At 45.6% G+C, this 18,346-nt stretch overlaps 2 protein-coding genes across 6 annotated transcripts in view; one reads left to right on the top strand and one right to left on the bottom strand.

Annotated features, from left to right (window-relative positions):
- On the top strand, positions 1–13,105 carry LOC140460368 (uncharacterized). Of its 4 annotated transcripts, none has more exons than XM_072554871.1 (2): positions 1–107; positions 10,262–13,105. In XM_072554871.1, the coding sequence occupies exon 2, from the start codon at positions 10,647–10,649 to the stop codon at positions 11,736–11,738; it is 1,092 nt and encodes a 363-aa protein (XP_072410972.1). In that variant the 5' UTR covers positions 1–107; positions 10,262–10,646; the 3' UTR covers positions 11,739–13,105. The 4 variants fall into 4 exon arrangements, with proteins under 4 accessions (XP_072410972.1, XP_072410973.1, XP_072410974.1 ...); XM_072554872.1 differs by lacking the exon at positions 1–107 and adding an exon at positions 6,761–7,031; XM_072554873.1 differs by lacking the exon at positions 1–107 and adding an exon at positions 8,763–8,783.
- LOC140460369 (uncharacterized) overlaps positions 13,092–18,346 on the bottom strand; it is a 25,045-nt gene continuing 19,790 nt past the window's right edge. For both annotated transcript variants that reach the window (XM_072554877.1, XM_072554876.1), the window contains exon 3: positions 13,092–16,727. The gene's annotated coding sequence lies outside the window, so the exon portion shown is untranslated. The remainder of the gene's footprint in view (positions 16,728–18,346) is intronic.

Raw genomic sequence — 18,346 nt, forward strand, 5'->3', positions numbered from 1 at the left:
CGGAAGTCGGACCATGAACTTCTGAAATTGCTGCTGCTGCTCCTCTCTCTCTGAATGAAGATTGAGCTTCACCCCAGACTGCAACTTCCTTCCTCTGTCCAACATCTGTGAGTACAACACACTCTTTTCTCAACCCCGTTTCTATTCTGGGGTTGAGCTGTTGACTTGCAGGAACTGAAGGGAAACGGAGTGAATCCAGGGAGAGGACAGACTCTTGGAAAGTTAGTTCAGGTATTTTTTCAATGGCAAATACAGGAGAATTGACATTTCAGGCTCGAGCCTTTCATCAGTAATGATGTGTGGATGAACAAAGGGGCCTCTGCGTCCTTCTAATCCAGTCAGTGTAAGTTGTCAGACAGGTGAAGCAAGTAGTGAGCAAGGCAAGTGGTATATTAGCAAGAGGAATTGAGTTCAGAAGTGGGGACGCCTTCCTGCAGTTTGGGCGTCATTGAATATATCCAAGGTTGAGTTCATCTGATTTTTGAACAACAGGAAGTGATGGTTATGGGAGAAGGCAAGACCAATACAGATCAGTTATAGAAACAGACCCTTCACTCCAACTAGTCCATGCTGACTATGTTCTCAAACTAAATTGGACCCACCTGCCTGTGTTTCACCTATATCCCTTTGAACCTTATATATTGGAGTCCTAGAGATGTACAGCACTGAAACAGACCCTTCGGTTCAATTTGGCCATGCCTACCAGTTATCCTAATCTAGTCTATTTGCCATCCCTGGGCCCATATCCCTCGAACCCCTTCTATTATGGACCAATCCAAATGCCTTTTAAATTCTGTAATGGTGACAGCGACCGTCATGTCCTTATAAAATCTTTCTCCTCTCTCTCTTTCAAAATTTGCTCCATAGACTTGAACCCTCAGCCTAGAGAAAGGATTTTGGCCGTTCACCTCATCTATACCCCTCACGATTTTATAATCCTCCTCTGCTCCAGTGGAGAAAATTCCAGCTTATTAACCTGAATGTAGGTATATTCATGGCAGGTCAGGCTGCATCCGAGGAGCTGCCTGACCTGCTGTGCTTTTCCAGCACCACTCTAATCTAGACTCTGTTTCCAGCATCTGAAGTCCTTGTTTTTACCTTTTACGTCGGTATACTCATATCTACTTATGATCTGTTCTATGCTGGCGCAAGCTCGACAGGCTCAATGGCCTATTCCTGCCCCCAGTTTGCACACTCCTAGTCCAGGACAGCAAGAGACCATAAACCACAGGAGCAGAAATTAGGCCTCTCAGCCCATCAGGGTTGCTCCACTATTACGTTCTGGCTGATAAGTTTCTCAATCCCATTCTCCCACTTTCTCCCTGTAACCCTCGATCCCCTTGATACTCAAGAACCTATCTATCTCCATGTTAAATCTACTCAGTGACCTGGCCTCCACAGCCTTCTGTAGCAATGAATTCCACATATTCACCACTCACCGGCTGAAAATGTTTCGTCTTATCTTTGTTCTAAAAGATATTCCTTTTACTCTGATGCTGTGCTCTCAGGTCCTAGACTCTCCTACCAATAGGAACATCTTCCCCATGTACACTCTGTCCAGGCCATTCAGAATTCTGTCTGTTTGAATTAGATCTCACCCCTCCCCGAGTGTGGGCCTGTTAATCAGCATGAACCACACCCTTCAGGATTAGTTACAGCAGGAATTAGGTTCTGCAAAGTCAGAATGGAGGAAGTGTGTGTGGGATGGAGATTATCAGCTTTTGGGGGATGAGAGAGGAAACGAAGTTCAATATAAATTAGAATTGATCGGATGGGCTGATGGGCCCAGGAATGGCAAAATGAGTTAATTTAGATAAATGTGAGGTGTTACGTTTTGTAAGGCAAATCAGGGCACGACTTACATAGTTAATGAGAAGTGATGCTAAACAAAGTGTCCTTGCAGGTTCATAATTCCTTGAAAGTGGAATTGCAGGGAGACAGGATTGTGAAGAAGGCATTTGGTACGCTTTCCTTTATTGGTCAGAGCATTGAGTACAGGGGTTGGGAGGTCATGTTAAGCCACTTTTCGAAAACTGTGCAATTCCAGTTGCCCTCCTCTGGAAGAATGTTGTGAAACTTAAAAGGGTTCAGAAAAGATTTACAAAGATGTAGGCAGAGTTGGAGGGTTTGAGCGATAGGAAAATGCTGAATACGCCAGGGATAATTTCCCTGGAGCATTGGAGGCTGATGGGTGACCTTACAAAAGTTTATAAGGGGTATAGATAGGTTGGATAGCCAAAATCTTTTCCCCATGGTAGGCGACTCCAAACCTAGAGGGCATAGGTTTCACCGTGAAAGGGGAAAGATTTAAAATGGACCTGAGGGGCAACTTTTTCACACAGAGGGTTGTGCATGTTTGGAATGAGCTGCCAGAGGATGTGGTGGAGGCTGCTACAATTACAACATTTAAAAGGCATCTGGATGGGTAAATGAATAAGAAGGATTTAGAGGGATACAGGCCAAATGCTGGCAAATGGGATTAGATGAGTTTAGGATATCTGGTCGGCATGGATGAGTTGGACCGAAGGCTGTGTTTCTGTACTGTATGACTTTAATCATCTTGCATGAAAGCAGAAGTGTTGTGAAGACTGGACTTTCAGAGCAGCTTTCAAAGATGTTTTGCCTTTACTGGAAGCAGAAGAAGTGACAATGAAGTATTTCATTGGTGAGACAGCAACTGAGTATGTGAGTACATCTAGGATTTTGTTGGAAAGTGGGAATTCATTGCACTGTGGGGGTGAAGTGCTTTAAGGCTTCCCAGCAGGAAGGACAGTGTGCTGATTGGGGTGCCCAGTGAAGGGTGAGGTGGATTTTTGAGTTAAACTGCTCATTTCGGCCAGCCTCCAACATTGTATTTCCAATGCTGTCCATCAGAAGGAGCTGTGTGTACCTGGTATTGTTAGAAGCCTTACGGTTTTCAGTACTGCAGGAATGGCATTGTTTCATCGGCATTGTTTCATCAGCATTGTAAAGGTGACTGGCAGCAGAGGGAGGTGTGGGCTGTGTTCACTAGAAACGATTAAGTATTTAGATAACATACAAATGAGAGGGCAGGGTGGGATTTGTCTTTCGATTTGCAGAAGGTGGGAGATTCCGGGAGCTGTGATCTGAGCTGTGAACTGCGGTAAATCATAGAAGCCCTACAGTGTGGAAGCAGGCTATTCAGCCCATCAAGTCCATTCTGACCCCTCCGAAGAGCATCCTGCTCATACACCCCTCCCACCCTCACCCCTTAGGGAATCAGGGGTTCGGGATAATGCAAGTAAGAAGAGCTGAGATGATGGATAGATCAAATGGCCTACTCCTGCTTCTATTACTACAAAACTATAACCCTGCATTTCCCATTGGCTAACCCACCTAACCTGTACATCCCTGGCCACTATGGGCAATTTAGTATGGCCAATCCAAATCAAGGCAGGTGAGCAATGTAGTGATGTGGAAAATGGACGTCAGAGAACAATAGAAAGGAACAACGAGAATAAACGTACCAGCAATTAAAACTGGATTCAAAAGATTACAAACAATAAAACTAAAAGGTCAGTATCTGAATGTGTGCTTGTTATGAAGGGGTAGAGGTACTGTACCTTTAAGAGAGTTAAAAAAGCGAGCAGAACAAAGTGTTCTAAACAAGATGAGATTGTATTATTTGGTCAACACAAATAGAGCAACTGGGTTGCCATGAGGCACAAACTAATTCAAATTTGGCCAATCAGTTTAAATTTTGCACCAAAATACCAAAGTCCAATCAAGTTTGAATTAAGTATTTTGATAATATTAACACCAATAAAATGATCCGATGTTTTGGAGTATAAAACCAGGCATTTTTGTGAGTTTTAACACTCTGTGTTGGACATAAAGAGTAAAGTTGTTAATTTTTACTTTAAATATTTATATTACTGCATGGGGTGAATAATTTCTGTGTTGATGGTCTAATTTAGCAGAGGGGGTTACCCCGTGTCGTAACAGTGCTGCAACGTAACAAAAGTGAATGAATTGACTGTACACATTGAAGAGAATGATTTTGATCTGGGACTCCTTACAGAGACATGACTTCAGGATGACAAGGATTGGATCCTAAATATTGAGGGGATTTGTGGCATTCAAGTCGAATGGGAAGCTAGGTAAAGGTAGAGGGTTGACACTGCTAATCAAAGCACTGATCACAGGGTCGTCTGGTGTCAGCTCGGATTTCAGGTCCTGGTTTCTTTGTCCTCTATTGATCTCCCTGTTCCCACACAGTTGTTGTCCGTTCTCAGCTCTGCTTCATTTCTGCTGAAGCTTTAACCTCCTTTGACACCTTCCGGAACAATAAATCATTCAGTCAAAGTCCAACCCACAATCTCCCAGCCTGTCAACCATCCAGACACAGAGTATCATACCAGAAAATATAACAAAAAAGATGAAAAGTTAGAATTAAATAGGTGCTTGTGTCTGTTCATTGGCAAGTAAACTAGAAATAGGGGTCTGCCAAAAATCTTATAGTGCCCTAATTGAAGAATTGTCTCTCCCTTACATCTAAGTATTAGTACCCAGCTATGATTTATAACAATATTTACATCAACAGAAATAAAGCATCTGTTATGCAATAGACATAGAGATATACAGTATGGAACTAGACTTTTTCTCTCTCGTGTGTGTGTGTGTGTTCACACACACCAAGGTCTATGGGGTGAATTTGTATTTGCAGATACATTCCATTTTGCTCAAAAAATGCACAATCTGCAGGCAGACAATACATAGAATATTTTATAAATTCCACTTTGGATATAGAACCAGTCTGACTCAAAAACTGGGATACAGACAGACTCTGGCCTCACACCTTTCATGCATTGTCTGAGCTGAGTTGTCATCTTTTCTTATAAAGCCTTAAGTTATCTCGAGTAGGTGTCTTATAAGAAGTTCTGGGATTTACATATTAATGACACCAGCAATTCATTCTAAAAGATGAAAGACTTTACAATCCAGGTTTCTTCAATGTATCATTTCAGTGGCATGACTCTGTAATGTTTTGCTGTAAACTCAGTGTCTTATGATCTTATACTCCACAACCACCTGATGAAGGAGCAGTGCTCCGAAAGCTAGTGCTTCCAAATAAACCTGTTGGATTGGCGTCATGTGATTTTTATCTTTGCCCAGGTTAGGGTGGATTGGCCCTGCTAAATTACCCATAGTTCTCAGGGTTTTGCAGGTGTGGGAGAATTGTTAGAAGCGATTTGATTCCACCTTCTCGTGACTGTCTATGTGAGCTTTGGTATGTTCTCCCCCTTCTGTCAGCGTGGGTTACCTCTGGATGCTTTGGTTTCCTCTCTCAGTCCAAGGATCTGCGGTTTTGGATGGATCGGCTGTGCTAAAGTGTCCAGGGATGTGCAGGTTAGAGTGGGTTAGCCATGGGGAACTGCAGGGCTGTAGGGTAAGTTGATGAGTCTGGGTGGGATGCTGTGTGGAAGGTCGGTGTGAATTTGATAGGTGAAATGGCCTGCAGGGATTATATAATTCTCCTGCTTTAGCCATATGTGGATTGAGAAATGACTGCTGTGGGAGGAGTAGGTTCCAGTTCATGGGACACTGCCCCAGTCCTGGGGAAGGTGGGAATTCTGCTGTCTCTCTCCCCACCCACTGCCCCCATCCATTCTCTCTCGCCCCGCAACTCTCTGCCCCCCATTTTCTCTCTCTCCCCCTCATTCTCCTCCTCCACCCTTTGACCCCCGAGTCTTTCTTTTCTGCCCCCACCACCCTCTGTTCCCCCAGTCTCTCAATGGCCCCTACACTCTGTCACCCTGTCCATTCTGTATCTCTTCCAACTCCCACTAAACTTTCTCATGCCTCGAGCTGTCTTTGATCGCTGTATCAAGCTCATCTCAGAAGAGAGAGAGAGAATGGTTGGTGATTACACTGCCTGGGAGATGGGGGTGCATGAGAAATGGTTGATCTTTCAAATTGATTATAGCTAAAATAATATATTCAGAAACAGCATTAAAGTTTGAACGCATGTTCAATTGTATATTAAGACAAAGCTGCAGCCATCTTTCTCAAACTTGCTTTGAACTATGTGCAGTTGAGGACAGGCTGTTCGGGGTAAATGAGCTTTTGCCCGAAATGTCAATTTGCCCGAAATGTCAATTTTCCTGCTCCTTGGATGTTGCCTGACCTGCTGTGCTTTTCCAGCACCACATTCTTGACTCTAATCTTCAGCATGTGCAGTACTCACTTTCGCCTGTTAGGGGTGAATGGCCGATTCCTAGTCTTGAATAATTGGTTCTGTTAGAAGGTGTATTGGTGTATTCTACGTGCAAGAGAGTTGAAAAGTGAGCAGAACCACCTGACATAGCACCAAGCGTTCTGAACAAGGTAATAATTTAACATTTGGTGGAACAGCTAGGTAGCTGGGTTGCCTGGAGACAAAAACATACTCAATTTTGGCCAATCGATTTAGATCTTGCCCTAAAATACTGAATTCCAATCAAGTTTGAATTTAGTATTTTGAGAATATTGGTTAGCACTGTTGCCTCACACCACCAGGGTCGATTCCAGCCTTGGGTGACTGTCTGTGTGGAGTTTGCACATTCTCCCCGTGTCTGCATGGGTTTCCTCTGGGTGCTCCAATTTCCTCCCACAGTTCAAAGATGTGCAGGTCAGGTGAAGTGGCTATGCTATATTGCACGTAGTGTGCGGTGCATTCGTCAGAGGGAAATGGGTCTGGGTGGGTTACTCTTCGGAGGGTCGGTGTGGACTGGTTGGGCCGAAGGGCCTGGTGCCACACTGTAGGGAATTTAATCTAATCTAATATTAACACCAATGAAATGATTTGATGCTTTGGAGTACAAAATCAAAAAATACAGTTGAACAGTTACAGGAGAACTGCCAAAAGACCAACAAATGTAGGCTGCTAGTGAGAACTCTGAGAGGTACCTGTCCAGACAAGGAGTCTGCACAGAGAAAAAACATCGACACCGACCTGGAGAGCAAATCTACAGAGGAAGATACAAAGAGAAGATTTAACAGCTGGCTGGTTTTGAAGTTTGAATCTTTCGGTAAATCTTAATCAGGGGTTTTTATTGGACTGGTATCATACAGGGGAAGTTAGAAGATAGGTTAGAGAAAGGAGTTGTAAATAGTTGTTAATTAATTATTCTCCGTTAGACTTTAATAAATAAAGTTGTTAATTTTTACTTTAAATACTGACCTTTGGGAATAGTTTCTTGGTTCTTGAATTTTCACAGATTACTGCATGGATTAAACCTTCTCTATGTTACTGGTTTAAATTAGGTGGGGGAGGTTGCACCCAGTGTTGTAAAATTTGGGGGCTTTCGTCAGAGATTTGAACTGGTTTAGACAGATTTGAATAGATTTGGGGGTATTAAAAATCCCAGCAGATTTAAACACTTGCAAGTTAGTGTGCTAGATCATTAAATAAAACTTTAAATAGTGACTTTTAGAAACAGTTCCTTACCTCTTGAATTTTCACAATACCACATGGGGTAAATCTTTTATGGGTTTAAATTAGTGGGGGGTGCAGTCCATGTCATAACATTTCTGACTATGTAGAAATAGAGTCATAGAGTAGTGGAGCATGGAAACAAACTGTTTGTTCCATGCCAATCGGATATCCTAAATTAATCTAGGCCCATTTGCCAGCTCTTGGCCAATATCCCTCCAAACCTTCCTGTCCAAACCTTCCTGTCCAAACCTTCCTGCCGTGGATGGCACAGTGGCATAGTCGTTAGCACTGTTGTCTCACAGTGCCAGAGACCCGGGTTCAATTCCTGCCTAAGGCAACTGACTGTGTGGAGTTTGCACATTCTCCCTGTGTCTGCGTGGGTTTCCTCCGGGTGCTCCGGTTTCCTCCCACAGTCCAAAAATATGAAGGTCAGGTGAATTGGCCATGCTAAATTGCCCGTAGTGTTAGGTGTAGGGGAATGGGTCGGTGTGGACTTGTTGGGCCGAAGGGCCTGTTTCCACGCTGTAAGTAATCTAATATACCCATCCAGATGCCTTTTGAATATTGTAATTGTACCAGCCTCCACCACTTCTGCTGGGAGCTCATTCAATCCACGCACCACCCGCTGCGTGAAATAGTTGCCCTTTAGGTCCCTTTTAATCCTTTCCCCTCTCACCCTAATATAAATCAATTGCTGCTTTTTCTGAACAGGCTCAGTGGCTGGCACTGCTGCCTTATAGCGCTAGGGACCTGGGTTTGATCTCAGTCTCTGGCAACTGCGTGAATGGAGTTTGCACCTTCTCTGTGTGGGATTCCTTTGGATGCTCCGGTTTCTTCCCACAATCCAAAGATGTGCAGGTTTGGAGAGGGCACTTCTTGAGGGGAATTAACTTTCACACTTTTTTTCTACTCCTTAGGTCCCTTTTAAATCTTTCCCCTCTCACCTTCAACCTATGCCCTCCAGTTTGGGAGTCCCCTATCCTGAGGAAAAGATGAGTAGTCAAATAAAATGCAAAAGAAATAAAATGTCGAGCCGCAGGATAAATATAAAATGTGACTCCAGCCTTTCTTATCTCCGATTGTCATTTGGGCACAAATCCTGTCAGTAACAACAGCAACTTCACACAGCATCTTGCGCATGCTCCTCGGTGACAACACACACTGCGCATGTTCGCCGGTGTCAGCAAAACCTGCGCGTTGGGCCAATAGAAAGCCCTGGAGGACCGGAAGGAGCGTGGTCCTCCTGCTAATCAGAGACACCCCTATTGTGTGTGTGTGTCTCTCTCTCTCTCTCTCACTCAATCTCAATTTATGGAGGGGACAGATTCTGGAAAAGTTGGGCCAAGTCTGTGTCTCAGTTGGCAAACTCATGGAAAATGCAGTACCACGATGTGAAGTGATAGCATTCCCTGTTGGGGGGTAAACAGCAGAAAGGAGATGCATTGTTTAAATGGTGATATATTGGGATGTGGCGAAAATGAGGACTGCAAATGTTGGAGATCAGAGTCAAAAAGTGTGGTGCTCGAAACGCACAGCAGCTGAGGTAGCATCCGAGGAGCCGGAGAGTCCGCGTTACAGGCACGAGCCCTTCATCATAAATGTGTATAAAGGGGCCTCAGCGTCCTTCCATACCAGTCAATGCCAGTTGTCACAGGTGCAGCAAGCAATGAGCAAAGCAGGTGTTATGTTAGCAAGAGGAATTGAGTCCAGAAGTGGGGATGTCTTCCTGCAGTTATGGGATCATTGAATATATTCAAGGCTGAGTTCATCTGATTTTGGAACAACAAAGAAGTGGTTGTTTATGGGGGAAGGCAAGAAAATGGTTTTCAGACCATTGCAGAACAGTTACCGAGTCAAACAGCACAGAAACAGTCCCTTCAGTCCAACTACTCCATGCTGTGTTCTCAAACTAATCTAATCCCATCTGCCAGTGTTTGGCCTATATCCCTCTGTCACAAAGCTGGTCCTTTTACTAAAAGCTGGTCCTTCTCAAGGATGCTGTGTCCTTAGTTTTTATTATCAGAGGGGTGATTAAAACGATCCGGGCTCCGAAGCGACTGGTTTAGTACAGAGATGAAAAACGGTATTGGGAGGCATTTTTGGTTATATGTGAACAGATGAGACTTGAGGCCCAAGTTTTTGTTTTAGAAGTGACCTGTACAATGAAAGGGGAGTGGTCAGTCCTGAAAGCTGAAGTCTCATTTGGGTGAGTTAAGCAGTGGTCTATGTGGAGAAAGGCTGCTAACACTGTCTCCTTCTGGCCTTCTAACTTCAACTGTAAGCCTCTGTTTCAGTTTTACTTTGTTTAAGGGGTTTGTTTTTTGGTACTGTTGTGTACCATTGCGAAGAGTGTTAAGAGTTTCTCGACAGCTTGTACTGTACTTAATAAAGTTTGGTTGTTCACAGAAGTTGGCGTATTGCAGTGTAAGAAGCTCAAGCAAAAGAACTTAACAAAGGAACCTAAGGGATAAGTCTTTCATGCAGAAAGTGGCGTGTTTAAGGAAAGAGCTGTCAGAGGAAGTGGTGGGTGCTGGTACAATTATGACATTAAAAGGCATCTGGATGGGTATACGATTAGGAAGGGTTTAGACGATGTGGGCCAAATGCTGGCAAATCGGCCGAGATGAGGTTAGGTTATCTAGTTGGCATGGATGAATTAGACCGAAGGGTCTGTTTCTGTGCCTAATATCTCTATCACTCTGGCTTGCCACTAACATTTGCCACATCTGTGTGTACAGTTTCTCTCTGGTGTCAGTGTCAATGCCTTGATATCTCACTCTTAACCGGACTGGCAGTGATGACTTTTGTAATCTTTTCTTACAGACTATCTGAAGACAGAAGTTTCAAAGTCAACAGATAAAGGGCTCATGGCCAAAATGTTGATTCTCCTGCTTCTCTGATGCTGCTTGCCGTGCTGCACTTTTCCAGCGACGCAGTTTTTGACTCTGACTCTCCAGCGTCTCCAGTCCTCACTTTCACGTCAGTGTCTGACAGTTACTCAATCCATCAGGACCGCAACAATTTTCAACTATGATTCTGTGAGAAGGAGCAAAGCTTTCTTTTTGGTTCCTGTTTGAGTACGGGGGCACTGGTTGAAAGACCCTACTGTTGCAGCGCACTGGGTGTGGAGCCTGAAACAACTCTGCTGCCTGGAAAGAAGAATTCATGGCGGGGTTGTACACGTGTGTGTGCAGGTGAAGCTTCGGCCATGGAGAAACCCGAGGAAACACAACCTGTTGAGAAACCATGGAAGTGTGGCGACTGTGGGAAGGGCTTCCGTGTCCCATCTGTCCTGGCGGCTCATCAGTGCAATCACACTGGGAAGAGGCCGTTCTCCAGCCCCGAGCGGGCAAAGGGCTTTACCTGCTCTTGTGTCCTGCTGGCCCACCAGCATATACACACTGGTGAGAGGACGTCTTACTGCTCCGTATGCGGGAAAGGGTTCACTTGGGTGGACAACCTCCAGACCCACCAGCAATTCCACACAGGGGAGAGGATCTTCAGTTGCCACGAGTGCGGGAAAGCCTTCAGCAATTCCTCCGACCTGCTGAAGCACCGGCGAGTCCACACAGGGGAGAGGCTCTTCAGTTGCCACGAATGCGGGAAAGCCTTCAGCAATTCCTCCGACCTGCTGAAGCACCGGCGAGTCCACACGGGGGAGAGGCCATTCAGCTGCCCCGAATGCGGGAAGGCCTTCAGCGACTCCTCCAACCTGCTGAGGCACCGGCGGGTCCACACGGGGGAGAGGCCCTTCAGCTGCCCAGAGTGTGGGAAGGCCTTCAGCAATTCCTCCAACCTGCTGGCCCATCAGCAGGTCCACACTGGGGAGAGGCCCTTCAGCTGCCCAGAGTGTGGGAAGGCCTTCAGTAAATCCTCCAACCTGCTGGCCCATCAGCGGGTCCACACAGGGGAGAGGCCCTTCAGCTGCCCAGAGTGCGGGAAGGCCTTCAGCAATTCCTCCGACCTGCTGAGACACCGGCGAATCCACACAGGGGAGAGGCCATTCGCCTGCCCTGAGTGTGGTAAGGCCTTCAGCAATTCCTCTGACCTGTTGTCCCACCGGCAGGTCCACACCAGGGAAAGGCCATTCAGCTGCCCCGAGTGTGGGAAGGGGTTCACCCGCTCCTCCAAACTGCTGGCCCACCAATGGGTCCACACCGGGGAGAAGCCGTTTGCCTGCCCCGACTGTGGGCGGAGGTTCACATTGTCCTGCAACTTGCAGAGGCATCAGCGGGGGCACCAGTGCATCCAACAATCAGATTCCACCAGTGACGCTGCAGTGGGTCACCCACCGGGCTGAACCTCCTGCCCATTCTGACAGTGGGTGTAGTGGGTTTTTTTGTTTTGTGCTGGACTCACCATCCCCCCCTCCTCCCTCCCCCCCCCCCCCCCCACCCCCCGCAAGCCCACCTATGTGGCTCAGGGGTGGCATGGTGACTCAGTGGTTAGTACCATTGCCTCACGATGCTGACCTGGGTTCAAATCCACCCTCGGGATGACAATCTGTGTGTAGCTTTCACGATGCCCCCCCCACATCTGTATGGGTTACCTCTGAGTGCTCCGGTTTCCTTCCCCGATCTAAAGGTGTGCAGGTTAGTTTGGATTGGCCCATCTAAATTGTCCCATAGTGTTCAGGGATGTGTAGGTATGGTGCATTAGTTGGGGTAAATGTAGAGGAATAGGGATAAGGGAATGGGTCTGGCTGGGTTACTCTGCGAGGGCCAGTGTGAACTTGTTGGGCCAAAGGAACTGTTTCCATACTGTAGGGAATCTAATCTTAAAAAAAAGATTTCCTTCAAGCGATACTGTCCATCAACACTAAGCCCATTTCCCTGCACTTGGCCCATTTCCTTCCATAACTTTCCTATCCACGTATTTGTCCAATGCCTTTTAAATGTTGTTAATGTACCCACCTCAACCACTTCCGCTGGCATCTTATTCCATATGTCTCCCACCGTCTGCATAAATAAAGTTGCCCCTCACGTTCCCTTTTATACTTTTTCCTCTAACCTTAAACCGATGCCCTCTAGCCCTCACATCCCCAACCCTGGGGTAAAAGTCTGAGTGCATTCACCCTCTCACGATCTCTTCATTTCTCTAAGGGCCTTTCTCAGTCTCTAATGCTCTAAATAAAAATATCTTAGCTTGTCCAACCTTTCCCTTTTACACAGACCCTTGAGTCCTGGCAACATCCTTGTATATGTCTTCAGCACTCTTCCAAGTTGAATAACATATTTGTTATAGACACTGCCCTGACTACATATTTTGTTGGAGAAAGAGGACCAAATATTATCCAAACTGGATAATCTGGCTGATGGGACAGGAAACCACTTCCTTTCTTGAGACAAGTCTCCTGGAGAGAACTGGCTGGCTGACTGATCTACTGACCCTCACAGTGCCCCACTGCCCTCAGTTATCTGGAGGGAGTCCACACATTTGCCTAAGGTGGTGCTTGAAACCTTTATCATCTTTGGGATGGATCCCCATTCATTCCGTGCTATGGAGTCATGCAGCCTGGAAACAGACCCTTCAGACCAACCAGTCCATGATCCCCAACTAAACTAGTGCCACCCATCTGCTCCTGGCCTGTATCCAGTTTGTTAATAGTTTTGTTCATTTGTTCACCGTGACAGTTGGATAAATAAATTGCTGATTGTTGATTTTAAAGTGTTGGGGATTTATTCTTATCACTAGAGCAGGTTACACCACTTTTCATGCTAATTTTACAGATTATTGGGCGACACGCTCCTCTGGGTGTTTCTGTTTGAGAAAGGCGGTGCTGTCAGCCTTCGCTTTATAAGAGTATTGACGTGATGTACTGCTGAATGCAATGGAGTCAACATGAATCGCAGCCTCTCACTGTGGTTGTGGGTGAATCACCTTAATTTGGCTCTTAACTCAGAAACTGCACACAATTAACTGCTGAAACAATGATTTACACTTTATTGTATGTAACAACACAAATAAAACTCCTCAAGTAACCAAGTTCAACCTCACTCACAACTTGGCTATCTCCCAATTGATGGCTGAATTTAACTGAGTTTCCACCAACAGTTTATGTCTCTGGAAGTGGTCAGGGATTCAATGCAGCATTCTTCTTCCAAGTACTGCTGCTACATCATTCTGAGGTTGAATTCTGGTGGAGATTCCTCACTTTCAAATCTGTGATGTGATGTTTCTTTCGATTCTAACACCACCTCCCCACACTTCTGGAGATCTCTGGTCTGTAGCTTACCTTCTTATCCTCGAGGTTTAGTGCTTTGTTTGATACAGCCTTTCCTGCAAAAAACCCTTTTATGTCAGGGCCTTCCTTCCACAGACAAACTTAATTGTCCTTTTGTCATGAGGTTATTAAACACTTAGCTCATCTGTCCCAGGAAACAGTTTGTTGTTTTGCATCCTTCTTCCCAGGGATGGTTAACTAGCAGAAATTAGGCCATTCAGTCTGTTCCACTATTCAATCATTGCAGATACGTTCCTCAACCCAATTCTCCCCGTAACCCTTGATACTTAAGAATGATTAAGTCAGCTCCACCATTCAATGAGCTGAATGGCCTAATTTCTGCCTCTGAGATCTTCTGATGTAGCAGTTTCTCAGTGGCCCTTTTGTTTCTTGGTCCAGAAAGAGTTCCTGCTGACTCAGGGAGTTTGGAAAGTTCTGCAGTTTAAAGGACCACACCACATTCCCCTCTGCCTCCTCTTGCGATAGTGGCAATTCCCAAGATCCCTTGGTATCCCTGAAAACAATCGAGGTGTCTGGAAATCTCTGCTGCTACTCTGGAACAGAAGGATTATGGGGAGAAAATTCAGAAATCTGATGTGCAAAGAGACTATGGAGTTCTACGCCAGGATTCTCTCAAGGTAAACTTGCAGGTTGAGTCAGTGGTTAGGAAGGCAAATGCAATGAAGGCATTTATTTTGATCAGACTTGAATATAAAAGCAGGAATGTACTTCTGAGGCTCTGTAAGTCTCCGGTCAGGCCACAATTGGAGTACTGTATGTAGATTTGGGGCCCATATCTCAGGAAGGATGGGGTTGAGAAACGTATCAGCCATGATTGAATGGCGAAGTAGACTCAATGGGCTGAATGGCCTAATTTCTGCTCCTATGGTCTGATGGTATGCTGATGTGAGGAGGGGGGAAAAGAGATGAAGAGAGAAAGACAGTTAAGGTGAAGCTCGATAGAGATGAAGGAAATATAAGAATTGTATGATAAATGGCAGAATACATAGGAGCACTGGCATAGAGGGGTCTGGGCATATAGATCCGTGGAAGTGGTAATGCAGGTGGGCACGATGGTCAAGAAGGTACACAGCACGCGTCCTTGAGTGTAAGAGTTACATTACAGCTGTTTATTCTGGCCACATTCGGAATATTGTGTGCAGTTCTGGTCACTGTGCTACTGGAAGGATGTGGGTGCTCTGGCTGAGGATACAGACAAGGTTCACCAGGACATTGCCTAGTCTGGAGGGCACTCGTTACGAGTAGAGGAGGCATAAACCTGGATTGTTTTCTTTGGAAAAACAGAGGCTGAAAAGAGACCTCGACAAAATGATGAGAGACACAGATTGGCTGGACAGGGGTGGCAGGGTAGCTCAGCGGTTCGCACTGACACCTCACAGTGCCAGGGACCTGCGTTCCATTTTAGTGTCAGGCAACTATCTGTGTGGAGTTGGCACATTATCCCTGCACCCCACCTCCCGTGTCTGCGTAGGCTTCCTCTGGCTGCTCCGGCTTCCTCCTACAATCCAAACATGTATAGGTTAGGGTGGATTAGCGATGCTATGTTACCCATAGTGTCCAGGGAGCGGCAGGTTAAGTTGGATTGTCTGTGTGTAAATTGCCCCAGTGTTCAGGGATGTGTAAGTTCGGTGCATTAGTCAGGAGTAAATGTAGATAATAGGGGTAAGGAACGGGTCTCTATGTGTTAATCTTTAGAGGGCCGGTATTGACTTGTTGGGCTGAATGGACTGTTTCCACGCTCGAGGGATTCTGTGATAGTCAGAGGTGTTTTTTTCCCCTCCAAAGTGGAAAGGTCAACTAAAAGAGGGCACAGGTTCAAGGTGAGCAGGGGACTGTTTGGGGGAGAGATGGTGGGGGTGGGGAATCACACAGAGGGGTGGTGGGGGTTCCTGGAACGCACTGCCAGTGCAGGTAGTGGAAGCAGGCACCTTAACAATGTTTAAGGTGTATCTTGATAAACACATGAACGGGAGGTGAACAGAGGAACAGAAACCACACATGGGCAATAAATAGCAGGTCTAAGTAAGGATTAAGAATGAGCACAGGCTTGAGGGTGTGTGTGTGCCTAAACCAAGTGAGATGGGCCTGAGACTGTGCTGTCTTGTATTGATACAGCTTTCCCCCACTATTTGAAAGTAGAGTGTTCCTTTCATAAGCCGAAATGGCCGAAAGCGAAGAAGCAATTACCATGAATTAATTTGTATTATGCCTTTCTTTGTAAAAACGACAATCCTCTTCAGATTTCTTTCGGTTTGTGGGAGCAGGTATTAATGTAGGTCTTTTGTAAAAGTGAAGTAGTGGAAAGCGAACTTTGGAAAAGTGGGGGATACCTTTATGCTGATGGAGGAGAGATGGGGGTGCAATGAAGAGGGGTGGATGGAGGGTCAGGTGGAGAATAAACACAGAGACCAATTGAGCAGCTTGGCCTCGCCCTGTGCTGGAGACTCAATGGGACAGAGACAAATGTATCTATTTCAGGTATACCTGCAGAATGCTCCATCCAGGATAAAAAAAATGTCCTTCATCTGCTTCAGCATACAGGGCAGATGAGCAGTTTCTCCCCGGTGTGGACCAAGAGGTGATGCGACTGAGTGAAGCCTTTCCCGTGCTGAATGCAGGTGAATGGCCGCTGCCCGGTGTATAAATGCTGATGAATATTGGGCAGGCGGGGAAGGGAAACCGTTCCCACATTTTCATGATTTCTCCATGGTGCGGGTGTCCTCGTATTTCTCCAGGTTCAACAATCAGTTGAAACTCGCTCACGCTTACAGCCTGTGTGTGGTGTGACTGGTGAACCCGCTGATAATTGGAGGACTCTCATTCAGTCTGTATAGCATGTTCCAGTCACTGCTCTGGTGTGTGGGTATGTGAGACTCTGAGTTTCCAGTCACACTGACGCTTAAAACCTAACAAAGCAGGCAGACCTTCTCCCCTTTGTTTTCAAGGCCATCAATATCCAAGGCCTGGTGAATCAATCGACTGTCAGACTTCGATGTGATGTTTGGTCTGAGATTTCTGCCTCCAAATTCTTCTCTTGTAATATTCCTGTGGAAAGAGATTGCAAAGGTCATCTCTGTCAGTCCACAATAGAAAATCAAAACACACAATTCTAGTTTCTGTGGAACATTCTTTCCTCTCTTAATACCCAAGATCTTTGTGCTGATCTATATGTAAATGTATACAGCAGGGTAATGTGGTGGATTGCATACTCCATGAAGAGTTCACTCAAGTTGCTGAATTGACATCTATCATGCGGTATTGACATTCTTACTGAAGATATACAATATTCTGCAGTACAATATTATGAGCTCAGAAACAACTGCAAATCAGGCTTTTAGAGCCACAAACATTCCATCAAATATGTACCATATACCCCAGACTTATCTGTCTTATATTAACACACGGTTGTCTTACATTTCCAAAAGACTCATATTTAAGTTTTAAGAGTGACTTTTTGTAAAAGAAGCCGTCTTTTGGACTCCTTCCATGCTATACTGACTCTATTACTGGAAATACATCCATACCACCAGGATTCATGGATCAATAACGTGAGGCTTATCTTTACCCTCTTATAATTTTCTGTTGCATAACTGTTTCGACGAATGCCAACGCTTTTCACCAGTCATAGAGTCAGAGACATAAAGCACAGAAACAGATCCTTCAATCTAACTTGTCCATGCCGACCGGATATCCAAAATTAGTCTAGTTCCATTTGCCATCACTTGGTCCATATCCCTCTAAACCCTTCCTATTCATATACCCATCCAGATGCCTTCACCACTTCCTCTGGCAGCTCATTCCATACACACACAACCCTCTGCAAAAAAAGGTTGACTGCAAGGTCCCTTTTAAATATTTCCCCTCTCGCCCTAAACATATGCCCTCTAATTCTGCACTCCCCCTATCCCAGGGAAAAGACCTTGTCTATGCACCTCATCCACACCCAAGTTTTTATAAACCTCTTTAAAAAACACACACTCAGCCTGCGATGCTCTAGGGAAAACAGCCCCATCTTATTCAGCCTCTCCTTGTGGTTCAAACCCTCCTACCCTGGCAACAGCCTTGTGACTCTTCTCTGAATCCTTTCATGTTTCACAGCATCCTGCCTATAGGCGGGAGACCATAATTGCACACAATTTTCCAGAAGAAGCCGACTGAAGCTGACTTTTGCAGAGTCTGCTCCCTGCTTGGATTCATACTCTCTGCCTCCTGTTGCTGCAAGTGAACAGTGCTTCCCCTCTTCTCTCTCCCTCCCAGGATAAGGAATGGAAAGGGGGAGACATTGCTTCACTCCCAGATTTTGCCCAGAAGAGCCCCCCTATTGTCTGAATGCACAGGTTGGACCATGAGCTTCTGAAGCTACTGCTGCTCCTCTCTCTCTCTGAATGAAGATTGATCTTCACCCCAGACTTCAATTCCCTTCCTCTGTCCAAACATCTGTGAGCACAGCACATCTTTGTTGAAGTAAGGCATCTTTCCTGAATGTTACAATTAAAGGGGTGTCTTCCCCCTGATATTCAAAGGGATGGTCAGTCAGAGAAGGACCATGCCTTGTGTTGTGTGACATGTGTGACAGTTGCAACAGGATGTCCCAACTCCTATGCTCAATTCAAAGTTTGTGAGAAGATTTGTAGCTCGGGTGCTCATTGTTGTGGTTCTGTTCG

The sequence above is a fragment of the Chiloscyllium punctatum genome, chromosome 36, assembly GCF_047496795.1.
Source record: "Chiloscyllium punctatum isolate Juve2018m chromosome 36, sChiPun1.3, whole genome shotgun sequence".
NCBI classification, from domain to species: domain Eukaryota; kingdom Metazoa; phylum Chordata; class Chondrichthyes; order Orectolobiformes; family Hemiscylliidae; genus Chiloscyllium; species Chiloscyllium punctatum.

What these genes read in the sequence shown, in the direction of transcription:
- LOC140460368 (XM_072554871.1), top strand. Translation starts at nt 10,647, where the DNA reads ATGGAGAAACCCGAGGAAACACAACCTGTTGAGAAACCATGGAAGTGT.